Source organism: Scylla paramamosain, chromosome 1, assembly GCF_035594125.1.
Source record: "Scylla paramamosain isolate STU-SP2022 chromosome 1, ASM3559412v1, whole genome shotgun sequence".
Taxonomy (NCBI): domain Eukaryota; kingdom Metazoa; phylum Arthropoda; class Malacostraca; order Decapoda; family Portunidae; genus Scylla; species Scylla paramamosain.
In genome coordinates, this window is record NC_087151.1 from 34,719,577 (window position 1) to 34,744,855 (window position 25,279).

A 25,279-nucleotide genomic window follows, 5' to 3' on the forward strand; every position below is an offset into this window, starting at 1 on the left:
CCCTGGTGGGAAGGAAGTCGAGGCGTGAGCAGTGTTGTTAGTCACTTGTTGGCGGTGCTCGTAGTAAAGCATAATGACTCGCGACATGGCTGCAAAACCTGAGAAAAAGGACGCTAAAAAGGATGAAGATAAGAAGGATGGAGACATTAAAGAAGAACTGGTAATTATTCTCGTGATTTGGATTCTTGGTTCAGTGAAATCTGGTACTGGAAATGGTAGTGGTGGTGGTGGTGAGAGATTCGGTGTCAACTGTGTATACCAGCCATTGGTAAACACCTGCCAGTTTGTGTTCCTGTTGTAGTTATTCAGTGTTGCAATGCCTCGCTGTCTTTTGTTCTCAGGTTCACTGATCATTAATTTGAAATTTCTATCAACTCATCCACATAACTGTAAATATTTAATAACGGTAAATTTAGTTTCAACCAATACTCCCATCGTCTTTATCTCACTGTAGCCAGCACGCATAGGGTCCTGTTGGGAATGCGGAGTTTTTGGGTGGGGAAATCCATAGTGAGGCATTTTTTTACATTTTTGAAAAGTCTAAAGATTAGAAACGACATATTTTGGAAACAGGAAATTTCTAGTTATCCTAACCTAACCGGAGGGGGTGGGTGCTCCGATCCCGGCCCCCCAGGAATTTCCCAAAGTTCACTAACCGAACATTACTTAACCTAACCGAACCTAACATTACCCAGCCTAATCTCCTAACCCCCAATGTAACATTTTGTGACCTACATTCTGCCAGTGGTCACTACAGATCAACAGTGATTATTCAACAGAAAAATACCTTTAAAGAAGTTTAGGGGACTGCTAATTTGTATATTCACGGCCAGCACATTATAGGTGTTTTCAGTAGTGTCACCAACAAGTCAAACACTTTGTTTGCAAGGTTAATGGAAGCATACATGCCCAGAAGAGCATTTGCCTTTCCAAGCCCATAAGCCAAACAACCAATCAGCAAGTAGTAGAACATCAGAACACCATTTAAGTTCCCATATGAATGTATTTTGAAAAAATAAAATATAGAATATAATGCTCTTTGAGACTGAGAAAGTTGGTGTTGTATAAAGAAATATTTCTTTTCTTGTCATTTCACATTAAAAATAACCTGAAAGTGATGTAAAGCAAGGGAAGGAAGGGAAGATGTGTTTTTTGGTGATATTTTGTATCTTTTTGACCGATAGGCATTTTGTTTGACTATTTCGTGGCTGTGACTTTAATTCCAGAGCAGTGCTTTTTTTTTTTGTGTGTGTGTGTGTGTGTGTGTGTGTGTGTGTGTGTGCGTGTGTGTGTGTGTGTGTGTGTGTGTGCGTGTGTGTGTGTTAGTGCATTTCATGCATCATCCCTTAACATAATCATGTGTTGGTGAGGAAATGTATATTTTTTGCAATATTATAGTTGACATGAAGCTAAAGCAGGGAGAAAATTATAGTTGGCTTAGAACTCATATGTGCCAACTCTAAACACAAGCACATGCTGCCGCCACACATCTCACATGCCTCTCCTCTGCTCTGTCTGCTGCTGCCCTGAAAACTCCTCTTCCCAAGAAAATAGACCAAGAACCTTAAGTAATGGAAGAATCTATTAATACTCCTTCCTGTATCTTATGGAATTACTACCTATAGTCAATTGAATGACGTATACAACAGTTTTTTCCCAAGGGTAGTGGCGCCTGCCATCTGGCAGTGGGATTGTGAATCATGTTCAGTAGAGAATCAAACACTGCATGCTGTGCTGGACCACTACTAAAAATGATTTATAATAAGTTTTTAGTACATATATATGGTGCTGAGAATGCTCAATTTGAAATCATCTGTCCCATGAGACATGTAAGAATTGCTGCTGTTTCACAGGCAAGGAATTTTATATATACCCATACCATTTTGCCACACCCTCCAATCTTTTCACACTGTCCTCAGCAGTCAGCACAAGAAGACACACATTCAGGTACAACATACTCAGTTGGAAGCATGTCAGCATTTTTTCTTCTGAGTTGTTCAGGGATGGCACTCCTTACCTCATGAAGTTGTTGATGCACCTATCACTGTGGCTGGTAGTGGCCCACACTCTCCCTGTGCATTACTGTTACCCTCCCCTGCATTATGGACTTCTCTGGGGTTTGTTGCCGCTCATTCCCACATTATAGTGTGATTTGGAGGTAAACGTGATTCCTGTTAGAATATTATTGTGTGTTAGCGGTGACTTAACCATAGATGGACTGACACTGATTTACATTTGCTATTACAAAATTATTTAGATTGTATTAACTTACTTTGTTGAGGCTTTTGGTGCACAGCCATATTGAGTGTGTACATAATGGTGATGTTTTTCTATGTTTTCTGACCATGATATGTAACTTGAGTTCTCCTCATTAGTTTATTTTTATTGCTTCACCTTCCTTGTTTCAGTCAGAGGAGGACAAGCAGCTGCAGGAAGAGCTCAACATGTTGGTGGAACGTTTGCAAGAGTCCAACACAGAATTGTATCGTCCAGCGCTGGAGCAAATTCGTTCCCTCATCCGCTCTTCAACCACCTCCATGACCAGTGTGCCTAAACCCCTCAAGTTTATGCGCCTCCACTACCATGCCATGAAGGTTAGTCACCATCTCTCATCTGCCCAGCTCTGTTGTCACTAAATCCTCATAGTTACAAACCCAGGGATGGTATTAGCTTTGCCTATTTGCTGTTATATCAGATATTCTCTCTCTCTCTCTCTCTCTCTCTCTCTCTCTCTCTCTCTCTCTCTCTCTCTCTCTCTCTCTCTCTCTCTCTCTCTCTCTCCCTAACTCCCCGTCACTGCCTAGAAGACTTCTTTATCTTTTGTTCCACATGGTCCTTAGGTGTTGACGGCTTCTCCATTCTTCCTTTGCAGTTTTGCATCAGTTATTTCTGTGTACTTTGTAGATAGTCTTTTTTGTGTCATTCATAGTCGGTAGCTTCCCTATCCCATGCAAACTGCCTGCTTAACTGATAATCTCTGTTTTATTACTTTTACACATTTTTTTCCAGCTGTTATAGATGATGAGTGAAATAGATAGAAATTTGGTGTGTTCCTACCTTACCTTTTGTTTTTCTTTAAATGAGATGACAGTGTGACTTATTTGTGCAAAGATGAAAGTATACACTGGCAATTATATGGTCTCTACATAATTCAGGATATCCATGAGAAGATCAAGGATGTCAACCTGAAGAAATTTGCTGCTGATATTGTGTCAGTGTTGGCCATGACCATGTCTGAAGAGCGGGAGTGCCTCAAGTACAGGCTGCTGGGAGAACGTGGCGAGGTTGGGAACTGGGGGCATGAGTATGTCAGGTGAGTCGGAACTGCATCTTTTTTGGGGAATGCACTGTATAGATCACCATTAATTTTTGTCAGTCTTGCTATGTTAACCTGGTAGTTGATAATGGAATAAGTAGAAGGCCATGTATCTTTTACTGAAGTGATCATTGGTATAATTTCCTAAGCTTAAATTTCTCCTTATGTTTGGCATTGGGAACAAAGCTGTCATGCCTTCACACCTGTTAGTCATTCTTTATGGTGTAATAAGTCATATACCTCTACTTTCTTCCTCTTAAGAACCATGAATGAATTGTAATTAGTATTGATTTGCCAGAAATAGCTTTTATTTGAACATCACATGGAAAAATAAGGATACATTTTATGCAGAAGTGAATCATAACACTAAAAAGTACAGTAATTATCATAAATACGCAAACTAATAAAGTAATGTGTTGGTGGTTTTGAAGGCACCTGGCTGGAGAAATAGCCCAGGAGTGGGAAACTCTGGGTGAGGATGATGATGCAAGGCGGACAGAGCTGATTGCTGATGCCCATGTCATAGTGCCATATCACATGCAGCACAATGCTGAGGCTGAGGCTTGTGACCTTCTGATGGAAATGGAACAACTTGATCTCCTCACCTCCAAGAACTATGTGGATAAGGTAGGGAGAACACTTGCTAAAAAAATTTCCATATCAATTTAACAGTAATGCTTGTGTATGTAGTTTGCCTTTCTGTGGATGTTTATTATGTGAAATCAAAAGTGTTCTGTACTACAACATCATTATGATAAACACATGACATTTGTGAGAAACAGTGTTGAAGGAGTGAAAGGATGGATCAGCTATGAGATGAAAGTAAGAGGAAAAGTATGAATTGAAGACATGAAAGATGATGATCACAGATGCGGAGGACATAGCTTATCGTGCTGGTTTTATAAGACCGACACATATTGGTGTAAGACAGCACCAACTTTTCAAGGTTTGTCAGCTATCACAACACTGATGTTATGTGGTGCATCTTTTGAAGGGAAACATTTTAACTACGTGTGCAGTGTCAGATGATCCCATCTTAATGTTACACTTTTTCAAGAGAACAGATTGTTTAATTGAAGTTTGTAGGATTATGGAGGCTAGTCTGGTGTCACAGTGAAGTTAACTAAGCTTCTTACAGCTGAGCAAGGCCACTGGATGACTTGTTTGATTCTCTGAATTATTTACCCATTCAACATTATTTAAAGCTGGCTTCCATGAAATTGTTAAGATTTGTTTTAAAGTAAGAAGTGGTACTGATGCTCCTTTTCTTTGTATGTCCACTAGCTCACGTAACTCCACTGTTATTGTAATATTTGTTTTGCAGTTTATTAAGGATATACTGATCAGACAAATATTTGAAATAAGTCGTTGATCATCAGTTGGAAGGCAGTAGAATAAGTAGCAATGGTAACCATCACCAGGTTATAGAACTGGATTTTTTCCTGGGTATGTGAGGAGTTAGAGGGATTTTATTAGGTTCTGAATGTTAAAAGTATCTTATAAACCAGCATACATGATATTCTGTGGGAGGTGTAAGTAAAAGTTGCTGTTTCTCTTTATTCTGTTGTCATTTTCTTCCTTTTAAGATTCTTGAATAAAAGATTTAAATGTTTTAATTTTTGACAGTGGTCAGTGTGGAAGTGTAGTTGTAACTAGTTTACAAATTTAATTAAATGAATGAATGGTGATTATTTCTAAAACAGAACTCTTCCATATGATTTGTTTTATGTAGTAGTTAGTTTTATCAGTACCATGGCAGTGTTGTTGAAGGCTTTATGGTTTGATGTATCCCTCAGGACGCTTACCAGAGGGTGTGCCTGTACTTGACCAGCTGTGTGCCATACGTACCTGACCCAGAGAATACCAACCTTCTGCAGACAGCTCTCCAGTTATACCGCAAATTTGGCCAGTACCCACAGGCTATGAGGCTTGCCCTACAGCTGCATGACCATGACCTCATCAAGCAACTCTTTGATGAGTGTCCTGACAAACTGGTAAGGAAGAATGGGATCTTGAATTTTGACACTTGGGCTTTTACTGTTTTATTCTCATTTCTTAAGTTGTTTTTTTGCGAGAAGATACTGTTGAGAAATGTTATTTGATTGCATATTTTATGTAAAGCCTGTATTTTTGGCTTTTCTTTGAAGAGTGTATCAAGAAGTGTGGTTTAAGGATGACTTATATCAAGAAGTATGGTTTAAGGACAACTTTATGTTAAGCCAGTATTATTGCAGAAATGTCTCACAGAAGTACCATTTGTGGTTCATAATTGTACCACAGTTAGTGTATGATGAAACATATTTAGAGTATTCTGTTCTTTTTTTTGTCATTGGTAAGTCATTATTATGTTTTGTCATGCCTGTTCATAGGACACAATGCAGGTAAGGGGTTCCAAGCCCCTTTACTCATCTCTTATGCAATGCAGGGAATACAGTGATAGTATTCTTAGCAACTGCAACAGACCAAATCATTGTGTGTTGAGATGGATTGGGCATGTGGAAAGAATGGATGACAGTAAACTAAAATCAGTTCTGAGCATGAAGTCCATTTAAGGCGTGGCAGATTCTGGAATTCCCATGAGTGCAATGCTGCCAGTTTGTCTGCCAGTTATTGGATTAACAGTCTCTCTCCCTTCCTTCACACCTGTCTCTCTCTCTCTCTCTCTCTCTCTCTCTCTCTCTCTCTCTCTCTCTCTCTCTCTCTCTCTCTCTCTCTCTCTCTCTCTCTCTCTCTCTCTCTCTCTCTCTCTCTCTCTCTCTCTCTCTCTCTCTCTCTCTCTCATATATATATATATATATATATATATATATATATATATATATATATATATATATATATATATATATATATTATTTATATTATATTTAAGTAGTATTTATTTATTATCAATTTTCAACTTTTTCCACACCACCTATATGAGGTAAAAGTCAAGGTGCATTTTTTTTTTTTTTTTTTAAGAGGTGTCCCCTGTAGGCCTAATCCTCTGTCTGTTGTTTAAGCACTGTCTTCCTCATCAGAACATTCCGTGATGTTGCTCATAAATGACCATGAAATTTTCAGCTGCCATGTCTTGTTGGTCCTCTTCATCCTGAAATTAACCAAAAGAGTGATATCTTGTTATATTTGATTAAAAATAATGTTGCTACATTTAGAAAAGCTACTACTTTAAGCAGCATTTCTACTCCTAAGAGTAACTTTTACTTTGAAAGTAAAAGTTGCTTTTATGAGCAACTTCTTGGAGGAAAACCAAGGATAAAAAACTTTTGGGAGTGCTCCTAGGACTACTCCTAGGAGTCTGTTAATACAGGCTCTGGTGCCAATAGTACATGGCCATCTTAGATGGAATTTTTATTACATGTATCTTGTGCTCCTGTAAAGTGCTATGTTCAAATAGGTATATCTTTGTTGTGTCAGCTATATATTTGTTTTGTGAAGTTGATAAAAACTTTTCAGGTTAAAATGCAAGTTGCCTTTATGCTTGGGAGACATCAAGTATTTTTAGAGCTTCCTGAAGAAATGGATGATTATGAGGACTTCACAGAGATCTTGTCCAACTCACACCTCAACACACATTTCCTCTCCCTAGGACGTGAGGTTGGTATCAGTCATCTGAAGTTTGGCCCCAGTGCCTGTGTATTCTACATAACTGTTTTAGCAATGCTTGTGACTGTCATAAGTCTGTCAACATCATGACAACATGGCTGTACATAACACAACATGATCCCCAGCCATTTTTTATTATAAAAATAACAATAAAGATAAGTAATTGTTGGTAAATAATGTTCTTTCAGCCAATAAAGTATTATTATGAATTATTGCTGGGAGTGGTACGATTCATTTTCTTAAACATAAATAAACCCTTACCTTGCACTGCCTATGTGTGTGGCTGTAATCTTCTCCCATATGTCATATTTCTTTTGATTAGATACACTGACTTTTTTTTTCTTTTTATTTTATTTATTTATTTATTTATTTATTTATTTATTATTTTATTCTCAGTATATGGACTTCATCCCTATACACCAGTGTGAACTGGAGAGATTCATCTTCTCCCCAGTTTGCTTTCCTTTGCTGCTTAGCTTGGGGTTCCATGCCTTGAAGACCTTTATATAGCTTCTTCTTCAGCTTTTGAACAGGAATATTTGCACACCCTCCTGCTCTATCTGTTTGTAAATATTGCCAGCAGAGGACTGTAGTTGTGCTACATTAAATTTTGTTGACATTACTATTTTACTAAGTCTAACTCCCTCTAAAATCATAGTATGAAGTCTAAACAATTTAAATTCAAGAAATCAATGCTAAGAACCATTTCATTCCATGAATTTAAAATTGACATATTGTGGGTGTGAGATCTAGCAGCATACAGTGACTGAGCTATGACCGATGACTTATGACGGTCATAAGACCAACAGTCATAGATTCTGTTAGCTATGATGGTTAGATGTGATCAACCATAAGCATTAGGAAGAATACAGGCTCTGGTCTCTTGCCATTAATAATATGTACAAAGCTTGTTGGGTTATTTACATGTGATAATAGTTATAAATTTAGGGAAGTTAGGGATTATAATCTTGAAATTTCCCTATAAGTTATAAAGTTATTTTATAATAAAGTTATTATTCTCTGTTTCTTTAGTTGGACATCATGGATCCCAAGACTCCAGAGGATATTTACAAGTCGCACTTGGAGAACAACCGTCCTACATTTGGGCCTGGGCAGGTGGACTCAGCTCGTCAGAATTTGGCCTCCTCCTTTGTAAATGGCTTTGTCAATGCTGCCTTTGGAACTGATAAATTGCTGACAGAGGATGGAAACAAATGGTTCTACAAAAACAAAGAGCATGGTAATTCTTTGTCTTCCCTTTCAGTAACTTATTATTTTTTTTTGCAGATGTAGCTTTGTTAATTTATAAAGTTCAGCAATGAATGTTGCATGTTTTGATGTAAATTCATTATCTTCAATTCTGCATAAATATGTCTTTGTTAACCTTTGTGGAAAGATGGAAGAAGAGAAAGCTTAAAAGTAAAATTCAAAGGTCTGATACAGAAAGTAAGACAAAAGTTTAAAAAAAGAAAAAGAAAAAAGGGGGAGAGGTGCAAAGATCTTGGAAAGAGGTTTGGGATGAAAGGCATGTGTGAGATAGTCAGTTTGAGCTATCTGCTAAAAACAAGCAGTGTGCTACTGATGTTCATGAACATATAATGTGAAGTAGTTGGAGTAAATTGTGGGGTAAATAGACAGGTAATGATTGTATGGAACCTGTTAAAGAGGGAATTAAGGAGTTCATTGTTTTTATTGATATTAATATTTAATTAATTAATTTATTTATTTTTGGATGGTAGGAATCATATTTGAGTGTTGATTTACTTCTTGGATGAATGATTGAAGCAGAGTTATTTATCCACCCATCTATCTCTTGTATACCTAACCTCCTCCAAAGGAGCTGGCCATGACAGAATGTGCCTCTACCTCCCTGTCCAGACATTCCCTTCCTGCTTGTTCAAACTCTTGGCCTCTACTAACACCTCAGGTGCAGTACTCCTGTACCTTGTCCTTCCACCATCTAAGTGGCATTCATTTTCAATAAGTACCTTCAGCTTCACTCACAAACATTTTCTTTACTATTATTTTTATTATTTATTATTATTATTATTATTTTTCTTCTCCAATATGGCATACTATCTTGATGTATTTCTTTTCACCTAATCCACAACCCTACAATTTACACCACTTGTACTGGACCTTCCCATCTTGTCACTCCACATGCTCCTTTTGCAAACAATAATTCATTTCCACAGCTTGTTCCCTTGATTGTTGTGCACTGTTTTATTTCCAGGTCTCTGAACCATATGTTAATGTTGGCAGAAGAGTACTATTCCCCAAACCACTTTTTACATCTATGAATATATTTTTCCCTCTTCTCTATCTACATACATTCAATTCTCTAGGTCCATAAATGTTGCATATAACTTTTCATCCATATACTTAGTACTCTTCTTTCATAAAATCTGATCCACACAACCTTTTCCTTTCTTGAAACCTCTCTCTTCACTGATCTTCACCTCATTCACTTCTATCAATCTCGATCAAGACTTCCATCCATAGACTTTTTCAGACACACTAAGCAGACTTATTCCCTTGTTACTGTTGTACTTATTCCTTTAGCTTTTACCATTAAAAAGAGGTGCTATAACTACCTTTCTCCACTCATCTGGTTCTTCTTACCTCCATGCCAAGAAGCATCCAGTCTGTTACCACTTTACTTACTTCTCTTTGTTACTGATAAAAACTCCCACACTCCTCTTCTGCTTTCTGTCTTCACTTCTTTCCAGAATATCTCATTCTCATTCAATCCTTCATTCAGTTTCCTACCAAATTCTTCATCTACTTTCCTCATATTTTCCCTTGTCAGTTTCTTAAATTTTCTTTGCTAAGGCCTGCACTTTTTTTTTTCTCCATTTTAATTTCCACAGGCACATTTTTCTGCAACATATTTTCATAAACTTTCTTCTCTTTCAAGCCTTGATCACCACCATGCACATTCCTTCTATATCTTTTCACTTCACCTGCTACTGTAGTCATTATATCCTTCAATACTTTAAATACCTCCTTTATTATTTGATCCCTCTCCAATTGTCCTAATTTTATTTATTTATTTATTTATTTATTTTTTTTTTTTTACTTTTCATCTTTTCATATTCCTTGTACTAGCCACTATTGCCTTACACATACCTTCTCACATTCCTCCCTATACTTCTTCCTGTCCAATCTTTTACTAGCCACTGTTGTATTTTGTCTCAGCATTCCTACCATGTTCCTGCTATCTGTTATTTTCATCACAGCATAGTGATCTGACCCCATCAGACATCCCCCTTTTTACCGTGGCATCCAACTTGTTTTTCCTTAACATCTGAACATCTGATCCATTGCTATATAGTGTGTCAGGTTCTTCTGTTGACAACTTTCATCTTCAATTTGTACCTGTGGATCATTTTATTTGGGAAGATGTTTGTAAGGAACAACCCTCTTTCCACTAGAGTCTTCCTATTTTTTATTCACTCCACCTACTCCCTACTTTGCTACTACACCTGTTACTTCACTAATTTCAACTTTTTTTTTTTTATGTCTCCAATTAACTACTGTTTTCTCCCCCTCCCAGTTTTTCTGGAACACTATAAATAATTCCAAAATTTCCTCATCTGCTTTTCATGTTTCTTGCATTTACAGGTGCTTACAGGGCCATACATACCTAACTATCCTTGATTCTCATTGCCCACACTATCCTAGATCCTTTTTACTTATGTGTCTTGATAGCCTTACATACTGTTTAGGACAAAATGAGTACATGTCCTCCTTTTCCTTTACCTTTTCCTCTCTCAGCTGGCTCCTGGGGTGTAGTTAGGTGGTCCCTAAGACTCTCTCTTTCCAATATGGGCCAACAGGGCTAAGAGTGTGAATAATATGTGTATGAGTGTGTGGTGCTTTATCTTGGCCATTCTGTGGGACTGCTGGCCTGGTATATACCAATGAATACTCATATATGTTATTTTTGTTTCTGAGAATGAAAGAAATTTTTCAATGTGTTCTTTGTTTTGAATAGTGAACAAATTGCACTAAGAATAGATAATTACTTATATTGAAATTAGTTGTCATGGACCTCACTGTATATGATTATTTAGTTGCTGATATTGTGTTGATAGTTTTGTATGGGTGTATTACCATTACTTATGAGCATCCCTATGGGTAGTGACACCATCAGATAAGGTGGATTTTTATCTGCTTATTTTAGTGCTGTGGTGATGTTTTCTTTAATAAATGCTATGGTAGAATCAGTGGGTCAGTGATATAGACTCTGCTTTTTTGTTGATAATAAATTGTTTTGAGTTGCCAATGAGAAGGGATAGTTATCAACTAGTAACAAAGACATTTGCTGGAGGCAGTATGGAATGTTTCCTTTGAATTTGAAGGCCATATTTTTGTAGCAGAGTAATTATATTGATCTGAGTTGAGAACTTAAACCATATGCATCAGGAACATTCCATTCAGTTTCAATGCCATATTTTTGTACCAGAGTACTGATATTGATCAGAGTTGAGGACTTAAACCATGCCTATCAGGAACAGAAACTGTATACATTGTGTTTGATTCTACAGGAGCAGAGTTTGTATTTTTCTCCAGTGGATGTGAATGGCATGTAAAGATTCGTGTGTGAACACTTGCTGCAAAAAGTTGGAATTGGTCTATATTATAGAAAAGTGAAAAAGGTGAAGTAAAAATACTTTTAAGAAAAAATTAGATCAGTTGATCTATTGGTTTTTAATTGGGTTGGTGAGTTATGATTATGAATTTGTGTTCTCAGGTATGTTGAGTGCTACAGCATCCCTTGGTCTCATTCTTCTGTGGGATGTTGATGGTGGACTGACTCAGATTGACAAGTACTTGTATTCCTCGGAAAACTTCATCAAGTCTGGTGCCCTCTTGGCATGTGGGATTGTCAACAGTGGTGTGAGAAATGAATGTGATCCAGCTCTTGCTCTTCTTTCAGATTACATTTCACACAGGGTCACAGTAAGTACATTTTATCTTGAAACAGATAGTAGAGTTAAAGCTTATGGTCATGACTTTTTCTTCAAGTTGTAGATAGTAGAGTTAAAGCTTATGCTCATGACTTTTTCTTCAAGTTGTATAATGATTAATGATGAATTATTGATTTTGTATAAGGAAGGAATAGTGAATTTCAGCAGTGCTGTTAAGAAATGCCTTTCAAAATTCATGCCCTCATAAAATTGATGTTTATCTTCTGTGAACTGCTATTATGATGCATACTGATTAAGAGCTGATAAAATCTTGAATACAATGAACAGCTTAGTGTTACAAGACTTACATGTGATATGTAATGAGTGCATACCAACTTGGCATAGATACCATTTACCCAGATAAAGTATTATGAGTTTTTATGTAATCTTCAGATTATTCGTATTGGTGCCATCCTGGGTCTGGGTCTGGCATATGCTGGTAGCAATAGGGAAGCAGTGCTGAAGGTGTTGCTGCCAGTACTTTCTGATGATAAATGTTCATTGGAAGTGGTGGGCATCACAGCTTTGGCATGTGGCATGATTGCTGTAGGCACTACCAACCAGCTTGTGGTGGAGGCTCTGGTCACCACACTACTCGCCAAGTCTGAACTGGAGCTCAAGGAAACCTATGCGAGGTTCATTTCTCTGGGTCTGGCCCTTGCCTATCTAGGTAAGACTTAGATAATAAGTAAGACTTTGATGTAATTTGTTAGCAAAGAACAGTTAAGATAATGAAAAATAGCAATAAACAAGGATAAGATTAAAGTATAAGGCAATGTTTACAAAGACTTAACTTGCTCTCATCCCACACATCAGTGTGTCTTGCATGCATTTGCACTTCACACTAACAGTCAATTCTAACATGAAATAACACACACACACACACACATCATAAAATGTACAGGCTTCTGTTGTTTGTCACCCACATCTAGGAGAGAGAACAAGAAAATAAAAGGGAAACTGTTATAAATTTAGCTTTATATCTTATATGATATTAAGAACAAAAGTGGCCATTTTAGCTCAGTGAATCTATACATATATATATATATATATATATATATATATATATATATATATATATATATATATATATATATATATATATATATATATATAATATTATATATATATATATATATATATATAAGGGCAGGAGATTCTCTCTAAGGCATACTTCATTGAAGGTGATAGCCAATTTGGCATTAATGATTTTCTTTAAGGTATTTTCTCTCTCTCTCTCTCTCTCTCTCTCTCTCTCTCTCTCTCTCTCTCTCTCTCTCTCTCTCTCTCTCCTCTCTCTCTCCTCTCTCTCTCTCTCTCTCTCCTCTCTCTCTCCTCTCTCCTCTCTCTCTCTCTCTATATATATATATATATATATATATATATATATATATATATTGCGAGCAGCAATGTGAAACGAAGAGAAGTAAGAATTAATGAAAGAAGTTAGAGTACAAAGTGGGGAAGAATGAAGGTGAAGGAAAGAGAGAGAGATGAGAACACACACACACACACACACACACACACACACACACACACACACACACACACACACACACACACACACACACACACACACACACACACACACACACACACACACACACACACACACACCTGGACACGGCCTGGTGGCTACTGCATCTGAGAGAGAGAGAGAGAGACAGCAGCCTATTTCCTCTCTCTCTCTCTCTCTCTCTCTCTCTCTCTCTCTCTCTCTCTCTCTCTCTCTCTCTCTCTCTCTCTCTCTCTCTCTCTCTCTCTCTCTCTCTCTCTCTCTCTCTCTCTCTCTCTCTCTCTCTCTCTCTCTCTCTCTCTCTCTCTCTCTCTCTCTCTCTCTCTCTGTCTCTCTCTCTCTCTCTCTCACACACACACACACACACACACACACACACACACACACACACACACACACACACACACACACACACACACACACACACTCAACCTTTTTCCACAAATCTATTTGCTTATTACAACTGATATAAGAAAATACAATTCAGGGATCTAGTCATAGCTCAAATTTCCCTATATTTATGGATATATCTCAAGATTTTCAATTAATGTTCCATCATGTGGACCATTTTATTCTGCATATTTTGATATATAGTAAATGATGATTATGTTTAGTTAAAATTTATATTCAGTAGTGATGCTTCAAATTTTTGTGTGTGTGTGTACAGGCTGAATGTGTGGTGGGGCGCCACTTTCAGCACACAGTAGTGAAGAGGTTAACTTTGTTGTCTTCCATGGCCTAGAGCAATTTCAGCAACACTATACTCATATTCTTGACTGTCTTGGAGATATATTTAACATTCTTGATCTTTTCCTAACCTCTATTCCTTCTACTTATGCTATCACCCTATCTTCTCCATTGGGCTCTTCTGACGACAGCCTTATATCTGTATTTTGTCTTATTGCTCCAGTCTCTTCCCTTTGCCTCTGCTAATAGGGAGACCTAAGGAGGTATTATTTTGATTTTTTCCTTGAAATGACTACTGCTTCCGTGTCAGAGACCTGTCTCTGGCTGAGTGCACAACAGATTTAAAGGGAACATATTATAGGATGGTTAGAAAAGCCCTGTAAAATATTCTCAAAATTTATTTTGCAAGAGAGCACTTGGAATAGATGAAGGGTTTTTATAGAGGTGCAAGTACATGGGTGAGGGTGGAAAAGAGAGCTAGGAAAGTTTTGCTATTGAAACTGGAGTGACACAAGGGATGTGTGATGTCCCTTTGGTTGATAAATATTTGAAAGTGAAAGCCAAAGTAGGAAATGTTGGTGTAAGGCTGAAATGGAATAGAATGAAGTGAGATAAGTTGTAGTTGTATGGTTGTTGGTGAGACTTTTACTAGCAGAGAGTGAAAGGGAACTTTGGAGAGTGATGGGTCAATTCCATAAGATGTATGTGAGACAGAAACTGAGGATGAATATTGGGAAAAAAAAATAAGATGGTGGTCTGAGAGGAGAGAATTGAAGATGTGTGATTAATACTTTATAGGGTGAATGTGTAAGCTGTAGGAAGGTGTGAGAGGATTATTGGAAAAGAGAAAATGGAGGTGAATGAGTTCAATTATCTAGGTACAGTGCTCGGTAAACATGGTGAGATGGTATTGGTTTCTGTAATATTTCCTTATAAACAAATGGTATACAAATACAATGGTATAACAGAATATATGAGGTGCCTAGCTTTGAAAATGGTATGCATATACAGTGGAACCTCAGTTTTCGAACTTAATTCGTTCCTGAATGCTGTTCAAAATCCAGAATGTTTGAAAAACAACTATTATTCCTATAGGAATCAATGTAAAATATATTAATCCGTTCTCAGACACCGGTCTATACCATGTTTTAGTTCGTAATGGCTGACGCTCCCACTTGCTAAGATGGCCACTCCACAACATATCCAGCTTTGAAATTTTTTATCCAGAAAGGATGTATTGAATGAACTTAGTAACACCTAACTCATCAAAAGATATTGTTTAGACCATGCAGGCATTCTCTTTGTCACTGATCAAGTGAGAGAAACCTTACAGAGTGACACAGAGAGGAGCAACCCTCTCACTGCCAAAATGAAGGTGATCATAACACTTAGACATCTTTCTGCTGGGAAAAGCTACTGGGAAAATGCAGTTGTGCAGTATTGATGGCATTATGGGTCATAGAGAGGAGCCACAGGAGGCTCCAGAGTGCTGAATCTTGTTTATTTATATCGAGGTTCTTCAACAGGGTCACATTTAACTTATTTTAGAAGAGTAAAGAATAAATTTTCTTGATTTCACATGGTTTTCCCTCCAAACAGGCTGTCAAGACAAGTGTGAAGTGGTTCTTTCCTGCATTGAAAACCTTCCAACACCTTTCAAGCAGATGACAGGGACTCTAATTGAAGTGTGCGCCTATGCTGGTTCTGGTAATGTCCTTAAGGTGAGTAGAAGCTAGCTACCTGACTATGAAGGAAATTGTCTAATGTACTTTTAGTGTACAGTGATCTGTGCAATACCTGGATGAAGTGTTTAGTGTGTTAAGACAATGACTACAAAAGCAGCTGAAGTTGTACTGTATAGAAGACTTGAGACTAAGAGAAAGGGGAACATATAGTGAACAGCTTAAATTAGGATCCTAAGAGGGAAGAGGAGAGGATAAGAGAAAATTTTGCTAAAGAGTGTGCTAGAGGAAAATAAAATGAAGGGGACTAAGTTTTTTTATGGGAATGGGAAAGAATTGATGAGAGGAAGTAAAAGGATAGCAGCTAAAGAGTGTAGGGAGTTGAGTGAAATTTCAATGGACATAAGTTCCTTAGAAAGGAAGTGTGATCACACATAGGTAGGGAGGAGATAGCGAAATTAGTGATTTGACTAAAGAGTGGCAAATATGCAAGCTTGATAGAATAGCTGCAGAAATGTTAATGTATGAAAATATTAGTAGAATGAATGTTTCTAACATGTGAACTGGCATAGAGACAGTAAGTATCAGCAGAGTGGTGGAATGCAGTTACTGTATCCACACACAAAGGTGATGGTTAGGTAATAACCATATAAGGATAGATTAACTACTGTGTCAGGGAAAGTTTGTTGTAGAATCTTGAGTGCAAACTAAATGAAGTTACTGAGATGAAGGCCATTTAGGAGCAGGAAGGATTTCAAAAAGGAAAGAATTTTGTCGATCAGATTTTTTTGCAACTGAAACCTCTTTTACAGTTGATTCTTTCCCAAATGTTTGCCTTTGTTTCTTTCAGTCTTTTACCCAACTATTAGTCTCATTCCTCTTGCTCCTTCCTGTCCAGCCTTTCACTAGCCATTATTGTTATACTCATTTTCTCTCAACTTTAATTTATACAATACTCTTATTTTATCTCTCATCCCCTACTTAATTATCACAACATTGTGATCTGAGGCATCAAACATTTCTCTCACTATTTTGGCATCCATCACATTCTTTCTCATTTGTATACCATTAATCTCACATTGGTATATATTTTGTTGGCAGTTTATTTCATTGATATCCTTTCTTGTTTTGCATCATTTCTAGAAACAACAAAGCCTTGTATAACAACATCCTACTTGTATTCCTAACCATCTTGGAGGTATTCTTGACATTCTTGATCTTTTCCTAACCTTTAATCCATCTGCTTATGCTGTCACCCTATCTTCTTTGTTGGGCTCCTATTATCTCATATCTGTATCCTGTCCTGTCACTCCAGTCCCTCCACAGGCATCTAGCTAAAAAACATCTCCAATAACTTTGCTTTTTATCTTTCCTTCCTTTATTTCAGTATGATGGCACCACTACCATCTCGTCAACTTTAAAGCTAAACTCTTTGCTTAGACCTTTGCTAAAAACTCTACCTTGGATGATTCAGGGCTTGTTTCTCCTACTCCTCCACCCTCAGACTACTTCATGCTACCCATCAAGATTATTTGCAATGATGTTTTCCATGTCCTCACTGGCCTTAGCCCTCAGAAGGCTTGTGAACCCTATGGGGTCCCTCTTATTGTTCTCCCAAACTGTGCCTCTGTGCTTCCACCTTGCCTAGTCAAACTCTTCCAACCCTGTCTATTTTTTCTTCTTGCTGGAAGTTTGCCTATATTCAGCCTGTTCCTAAAAAGGGCAACCATTCTAATAATTCAAACTACTGTCCTATTGCTTTAATTTCCTGCCTCTCTAAAGTTTTTGAATCTATCCTCAACAGGAAGATTATTAAACATCTATCACTTCACAGCCTCATATCGGATGGCAAATATGGGTTCCATTGAGACTGCTCTACTGGTGATCTTCTGGCTTTCCTTACTAAGTCTTGGTCATCCTCTTTTTAGGGATTTTGGTGTAACTTTTGCTGTTGCCTTAGACATATCATAGGATTTTATTAGAGTCTGGCACAAAGCTTTGATTTCCAGAACTACACTTCTATGTTTTCTATCCTTCTCTCAATCAAATTTCTTTTCTGACCATTCTATTGCTGCTGTAGTAGACAGTCACCATTTTTCTCCAAAGTCTATTAACAGGTGTTCCATCCTGTCAGTCATTGTCTTCCTATTATTTGTCAGTGATCTAAACCAAACTTCTTGTCCTATCCACTCCTTTGCTGATACCACCCTGCACTTTTCCACATTTTTTCATGGATGTCCGACCCTTCAGGAAGTAAACAGCTCACGCAGGGAAATCACAGAATGCCTGACTTTTGATCTCTATAAATTCTGATTAGGGCAGAGCAAACAGTATTGTTCAGTGCCTCAAAACTCAATTTCTCCATCTATCAACTCAACACAACCTTCCAGATAACTATTCCCACTTCTTCATTGATACAGCTGTTGCCTTCTCCACTAAACATCCTCAGCCTGTCCTTTACTTATAAACTGGAAACTTCACATCTCATCTCTAACTAAAACAGCATCTATGAAGTTAGGTGTTCTGAGTCGTTTATGCTAGTTTTTCTGACAACCCTGTACAGGGGCCTTATCTGTCCATGTGTGGAGTATGTTTCATATGTATGAGGGGGATTCCACTCATACTACTGTTTTAGATAGGGTGGAATCTAAAGCTTTTCATTTTATCGACTCCCTTCCTCAAACCGACTGTCTTCAGCCTCTCATCACTGCAATGTTGCATCTCTAGCTGTCTTCTACTGCTGTTTTCATGCTAATTGTTCTTCTGATCTTGCTAACTGCATGCCTCTCTTCCAAATGCAGCCTCACTACACAAGACTTTCTTCTTTGTCTCACCCATAATTCTGTCCACCTCTTTAATGCAAAAGTTAACCAGTATTCTCAGTCAGTCTTCTCTGCCAGGTTTTGTATTTCCTCCTTCCTATGACTTGAACTTTTTCAAGAGGGAAGTTTTAAGACACTAATCCTTTAATTTTTGACAGCCACTTTTGAGTGTTTGGGACTGGCACCACAGTGAGATTTTTTTTTTGGGGGGGAGGGGGACTGGCACCACAGTGAGCCCTTTTTTTTTTATTGTGCCCTTGGCCAGTGCCCCTCCTACATTAAAAAAAAAAAAAAAAAACTATACCATATTGTTTTGTTAGTATAAGAAAGACATCTGCATGATTTTCTAAGATGTTACAACATTTTAAGATGTGATTGAAATATATTGATTAGAATATTTTTAAGGATGATTTAACTAATAATTTAGAAAACTGTGAAGCAAGGGTATGAAAGATGCATACTAAGGTGGAATGTTGATGGGGAGACTTACTAATTTGTTCTTTCCCCAGGTTCAAGAAATGCTTCATATCTGTACAGATCACTATGACCAAGAAGAGTCGAAGTCTAAGGACAAGAAGGATAAGGATAAAGATAAGGATAAGGATAAGGATAAGGACAAGGAGAAGGACAAGGACAAACCTGAAGAGAAGGAGGTTGACCTGTCCTCTCAGCAGGCCGTGGCAGTACTTGGTGAGTCTGTTGTCTGTTGTTTGGTTCAAGTACTAGAGTGACTGCACAAATACCTGAAGCTACAGTTTTTTTTATTTTATTTATTTTATTTATTTATTTATTTTTTTTATTTTTTTTTTTTTCTCCAGTATTAGATTGCATTTATTATTGTGTGAAAATTTCAACAGGTAAATTACTCCAGTTTTGAGTGCCTTTCCAACAAGAAAAATTTTCACTTTCCCCCAAAAAAGATGACAGGAAGTGTAATTTCTGCTGGTCCAGACACACCCTGATGCTCATTTTTGCTCTCATGTTGAGGCAGCCTTCTTATTTTCAGTGTTGTAAGAGAGTTGACATACAGTGTTCAAATTTAAGATAACAAGAATTTTATGTATTTTACAGACATGTAGATAAGTCAACTGGTGCCCTTGGATTGGTACCGTATTGGGCTGACTGATTGAAGGCTATGGGTCACTAAGTTCTGGTTCTCCCTTGTGTAGTTCAGCAGACCTTTTGCAGTTGCTTCATATTCTTATGTGATGAAATGCTGAGTTATTGAAAGCAGTCTCTCCCCACTACATGTAGGGAGTTGTCTAATAAAGAAAAATGATCAAAACACAGAAGACAAATTATAATACAATGATCTGAGGAAAATTCATATAAAGTTATAAACTTGTATACTTAGTGTCTACTTTTGTATATGCTTGTCTTGAAAATTACTGAAGGAGGCAACGATATAAAGTTAAGTATATATGGAAAACAGTAGAGGCCTCTTGTACCATTTTCTTAGTTTATTGTTTTATCTTTTACTTTGTTCCTTTCTTTTGATGCTACTTTGTATGTATAGGGAAAAAAGTTGAGTTATTAGATAATATGGAGCCTGTAGTGATCCCTTGGATGAATGATTGACACAGGCCAAAGTATTTAATGGATAGTGGAATGGTGTGACAGTCTTATTCAAGGTTCTGGTGGTGATTCACATTTATGGATACTCTTAGAGCCTGATTTGAACAGGTGCTGCTGATATTGAGAGTGGTTAGAGGAAGCTCTGGTGGCAGTTGTCATATCATATGATTCTTTCATTTATCACTTCTTTGATTCCAGAAAGGTAGTTTTAAATACTAAAACAGTAAGATAATATATGTATTGCTTATAAATTTGTGCTAAAAATTTCAGGTATTGCTCTCATATCCATGGGAGAAGACATTGGTGCAGAGATGTCTTTCCGGCAGTTTGGGAACTTGCTGCGATACTGTGAACCTGTCATCAGGCGGGGCAGTGCCTCTTGCATTGGGCCTCATTTCAGTTTCTAATCCAAGACTAAATATCTTGGACACCCTCAGTAAATTCTCCCCATGACTCTGATTCTGATGTTGCACACAATGCAATCTTTGCCATGGGACTTGTGGGAGCTGGAACCAACAATGCAAGGTAGGAAATTATGTATATCAATATTTCCATCCTTTCTGCATTTCGTCACTTTACATCTTACCATATTCCTGTCTCTTTCTCCTGTCAGACATCCTTCCAAATTTTGTAAGTAGCCTTTCCAGTTTTTCCCTACCACCTAATTAGAGTTGTATCACTTCCCCACTCCCTTTGATCTTCATTAGCCATTTTAGCTACTTGCTGTCTCCCACCTTTCTTTTCTCCCACCACATCATTCATGAAGACGATGAACAACCATAGAGAGAGAACATCCCTGCCTGTAATATTCTCTCTCTCTCTCTCTCTCTCTCTCTCTCTCTCTCTCTCTCTCTCTCTCTCTCTCTCTCTCTCTCTCTCTCTCTCTCTCTCTCTCTCTCTCTCTCTCTCTCTCTCTCTCTCTCTCTCTCTCTCTCTCTCTCTCTCTCTCTCTCTCTCTCTCTCTCTCTCTCTCTCTCTCTTTCTCTCTCTCTCTGCTTAGTTGCAAGGAAACATTCTGCTTCTGTACTACCCCACCTCTATTGCAGCAATTTGAAGCTTTGGGCATGATTATGTGCATGACACAGGGAACACAATCACAAATTTTTGTGATTCTCTATTTCTGTATCTGATGCCTTGCTCCCTCTGGGAGCACCCCTTAAAGGAGTGGCCACAACAAAAGAGCCTCATCTTTCCTTATGCAGACACCCTGCTTATTTGAGTTCTCTGCCTCATCTGTCTCATTCCTTAAAGGAGTGACCACAGCAGGAGAGCCTCCACCTTTCTTTATGCAGACACTCTCTGCTTATTTGTGTACTCTGCCTCATCTACGAGTATCTTATTCTTCAACCTTCTAAGGGACCTTCCATCCTCAAGCCCTAAAGTCCGTATTCTCAATTAACTTTTCTCTAACTATATACCCAATTTTTCATCTACTCGTTTTACTTTCCCTCATTCATTCCTTAATTTTCTCACTTCAAGACTTATACTGAGTCTTCTCACTTTAATTTTTATGGCTCATTCTTTTGGAGCATTTCCTCACTTGCTCTCCTCTCTTCTTTTACATCCTCTTAAGTCATAGCAATCCACCATGCACTTACCTTTCATCTACCTCTTATTACCTCCACTGCTACTGTAGTTACTATACTTTAAATACATTAAACACTTTGTCTACACTCTTCCCATCATCAGAGCTTCTCTAGTCTCTTGTGCACTCTCTCCTTACATTCCTTTTTAAATTTCTGCATTTTTCACTAACCATCACATGACTTCTGTCTCTTCTGTCTACATTCTTACTGTACCATGTTCATGTCTACTCCTTACCTTCATCTTTACACAGCAGCATAGTTATCTAACCCTTCAAACATTTCTCTCACTACCCTGGTATTTCATTCTCTTATACACCAATAAGTTTCATAATTTTGTTTCCAACACTTCTGTTGGCAGGCATTTGTGGCCTCTCCCTGCCTTACAAAACGTTGATTTAGAAGCAGTTACCACTCATTTTTCCTTCAGAAATAAATACAAAAGAAAAAAAAATGTTCACAACCTTGTAACTCAGAACTTTTCCCATGAGTATTATGCATGCTACACATCACTTAAACTATTTCTTTATGGGTTTTACAATGGTACTCTTGGCATTATTATGTCAGTTAAATCTCAAAAAAATAAAGAAAAACTGAAACGAGCTTTCATCTCAGATTATGTGCAGACAGCCTGAGTCACAAGCTAAAACTGACAAATTAACAGTCAGCCTATTCTGGGAAGCATCACTGTTGCCAATTAATTTTTTTTTTTAACATGCCCATCTTTGACTCAAAAAATTGATGCACTTACACAAGAAACCTTATTTCTAATTAATTTAATTTTTTTGACGCACTTGTGTGTTAATGCAGTTTCATGTGAAAATATTTTGATGCACATGTGCATCTGGTGTGTGATAGGGTTACACATCATTCCATAATTTCACATCTGCTGCTACATAATTAATGAGAGTCCTCTGCTCCCCACTTTACTTTTTCCTTCTCCATGTGTATCTTCAGATCACTTTATGCAGCAAAGTGTTAGTCAGGTACAAACACCTTGCATCACACATGTCCAGCAGGTGCTCCTCAATTTCCTCAACATTATGGATTTTCATTATGATGAGGGATATTAATCTGGTCAGGAAAATCATCCTAGAAAGTAGCTTAATGTAGTTAGGATATAATATTCTTACAAATGGAATTGAAATATAGGAAATATAGGTAAAGACTAGCAGGTGAACAAGAATAATGTATTTATATGGATTAGCACTTGCAGGTGAAAGCTGTATTTGAAGCAGGTGTTACCTCTCCAGTTTTTTAATTATGTTCTTCCACCAGATTGGCTGCCATGTTGCGACAGCTGGCTCAGTATCATGCTAAGGATCCCAACAACTTGTTCATGGTGCGACTAGCACAGGGCCTTACCCATTTGGGCAAGGGCACCATGACCCTCTCTCCTTACCACAGCAACCGGCAACTCATGTCTCCAGTTGCTGTAGCTGGTCTGCTGGCAACCTGTGTAGCATTTTTGGATGCTAAAACTTGTGAGTGCCATTATTTTACCTTTCACTAAAGAATTTCACTGCTGTTGTTTGAATCTCTCTCTCTCTCTCTCTCTCTCTCTCTCTCTCTCTCTCTCTCTCTCTCTCTCTCTCTCTCTCTCTCTCTCTCTCTCTCTCTCTCTCTCTCTCTCTCTCTCTCTCTCTCTCTCTCTCTCTCTCTCTCTCTCTCTCTCTCTCTCTCTCTCTCTCTCTCTCTCTCTCTCGTTTTTTAAATGTCATCCAAGATTCTTTCATAGCCAGGTCACAAGAAAAGGAAACAGGGAAGAAACACATCACAGTTGGTATTACCGTGTCTAATGAGTATATACATTATGTAATGAAAGTCAGAGAGAATAGTGGTGATGATAATTCCATAACTCAGTCACTGAAAAAATGCGGCCTCCTCTGCACAATTACTGATGCTTTCCTTCCATTGATCAGTAATCCTTGGCAAGAGCCATTACCTGTTGTACTGCCTTGTGACGGCCATCCAGCCCCGCATGCTGGTCACCTTTGATGAGCAACTCAACCCATTGCCAGTGTCTGTCAGAGTGGGTCAGGTAAGTAATATTTCATTAGATGAAATAATTAATTTGTAAATGGATACATGTTGTTTAAACAGTTTGATAACTTGAAAATGTTCACTGTGTAATACAGAATGTTGAAGGGAAGAACATGTGCATAAGTATTATGTGACATTCTGAGTGTTCATGAATATATGCATGAGTGTTTTTAATTATTGCCACTTTATTGTTTCCCGCAAGTCAAAGTTATATTTCAGGCAGTTTTACCAATTTGTTTGTTTTTGGATGGCTACGGAAAAGGATGATTCACTGTTCTTATGTTCTCTGTTGACAGGCAGTGGATGTGGTTGGCCAGGCTGGCAAGCCTAAGACGATCACCGGCTTCCAGACCCACACCACCCCAGTGTTGCTGGCCCATGGAGAACGAGCCGAGCTAGCCACTGATGAATACACTCCCCTTACACCCATCATGGAGGGCTTCGTCATTCTCAAGAAGAATGCAGACGTTGATACGTAGGGCTTGTTAGACTAGGGACTTCATTTTCTTTGTGTATTCGTATGACCTTTCGTTTTCATTATGAGGAAGGTAGCGTTATTTAAGATAGGCAATAGAGATTACTCCTCTTTCTCTGATTACTAGTGGTAGGTGATTTTTTTTTATATGATAACTAATATCTGCATTCATTATATATATATATATATATATATATATATATATATATATATATATATATATATATATATATATATATATATATATATAAAGATGCATTACTGCAATTTTATGATCGGTGTTTGTAGCAAGTAAAATTTGTTATATTACGCAGTGTTTTAATCGAAACCTAGATTAGAATCATACATTGGCATTGTGACGGAAGTTTTGAACAAAGACTGATTATTTAGATGTTCCATTCACAAGTATGCCATGTAATTCTCTCTCTCTCTCTCTCTCTCTCTCTCTCTCTCTCTCTCTCTCTCTCTCTCTCTCTCTCTCTCTCTCTCTCTCTCTATATATATATATATATATATATATATATATATATATATATACAAATCTATGGGCAAGGAAGGATCAAGTGGAAGTAAGCTGACAGTTTGAATATTGTTTCAAGAATCTATTGTTATAATAAGGATTTAAGCCGGAGTTTAGTAAAGAAATATATGTGTGCCTTTTCTCTGATACTCTCCTTCCTGTAGGATGTCATTCTGGCACATAGGTAAGTAAATATATTATTATTGTTTCACAAAGGCCGATCTGACACGTCCCCCATTACGTAGCCGACACTTGGTGGAGGGCGGGAACGTTCCCATGAACACCATGGGTGCCAGTATATTTCCAAAGCCAAACAAAGATGATACCCACCACAAGACAGAGACGTCTCAACATGATGTAGCATTGTGCAGTAATTACAAATACTGATGCTTGAGACATCTGGCATCATAATCTTTTGCGTCGCAGATCCAACTGCTGCGACTCTAGTCACTTTGCTGCAACGATAAATTTACTGCGGCGCGTT

The 25,279-nt window shown here is 37.8% G+C and overlaps 1 protein-coding gene across 1 annotated transcript; it reads left to right on the forward strand.

Moving 5' to 3' along the window:
- On the forward strand, positions 1–24,582 carry LOC135104518 (26S proteasome non-ATPase regulatory subunit 2-like). The gene is given in 17 exon segments (XM_064012094.1): positions 1–160; positions 2,409–2,594; positions 3,156–3,313; positions 3,748–3,943; positions 5,113–5,310; positions 6,770–6,910; positions 7,952–8,159; positions 11,676–11,884; positions 12,286–12,562; positions 15,695–15,816; positions 19,109–19,289; positions 20,445–20,542; positions 20,544–20,621; positions 20,623–20,699; positions 23,036–23,241; positions 23,680–23,798; positions 24,097–24,582. Coding segments are annotated over 17 exon segments (2,724 nt in total). The 5' UTR covers positions 1–73; the 3' UTR covers positions 24,280–24,582.
- Positions 24,583–25,279: the final 697 nt, after the last annotated feature.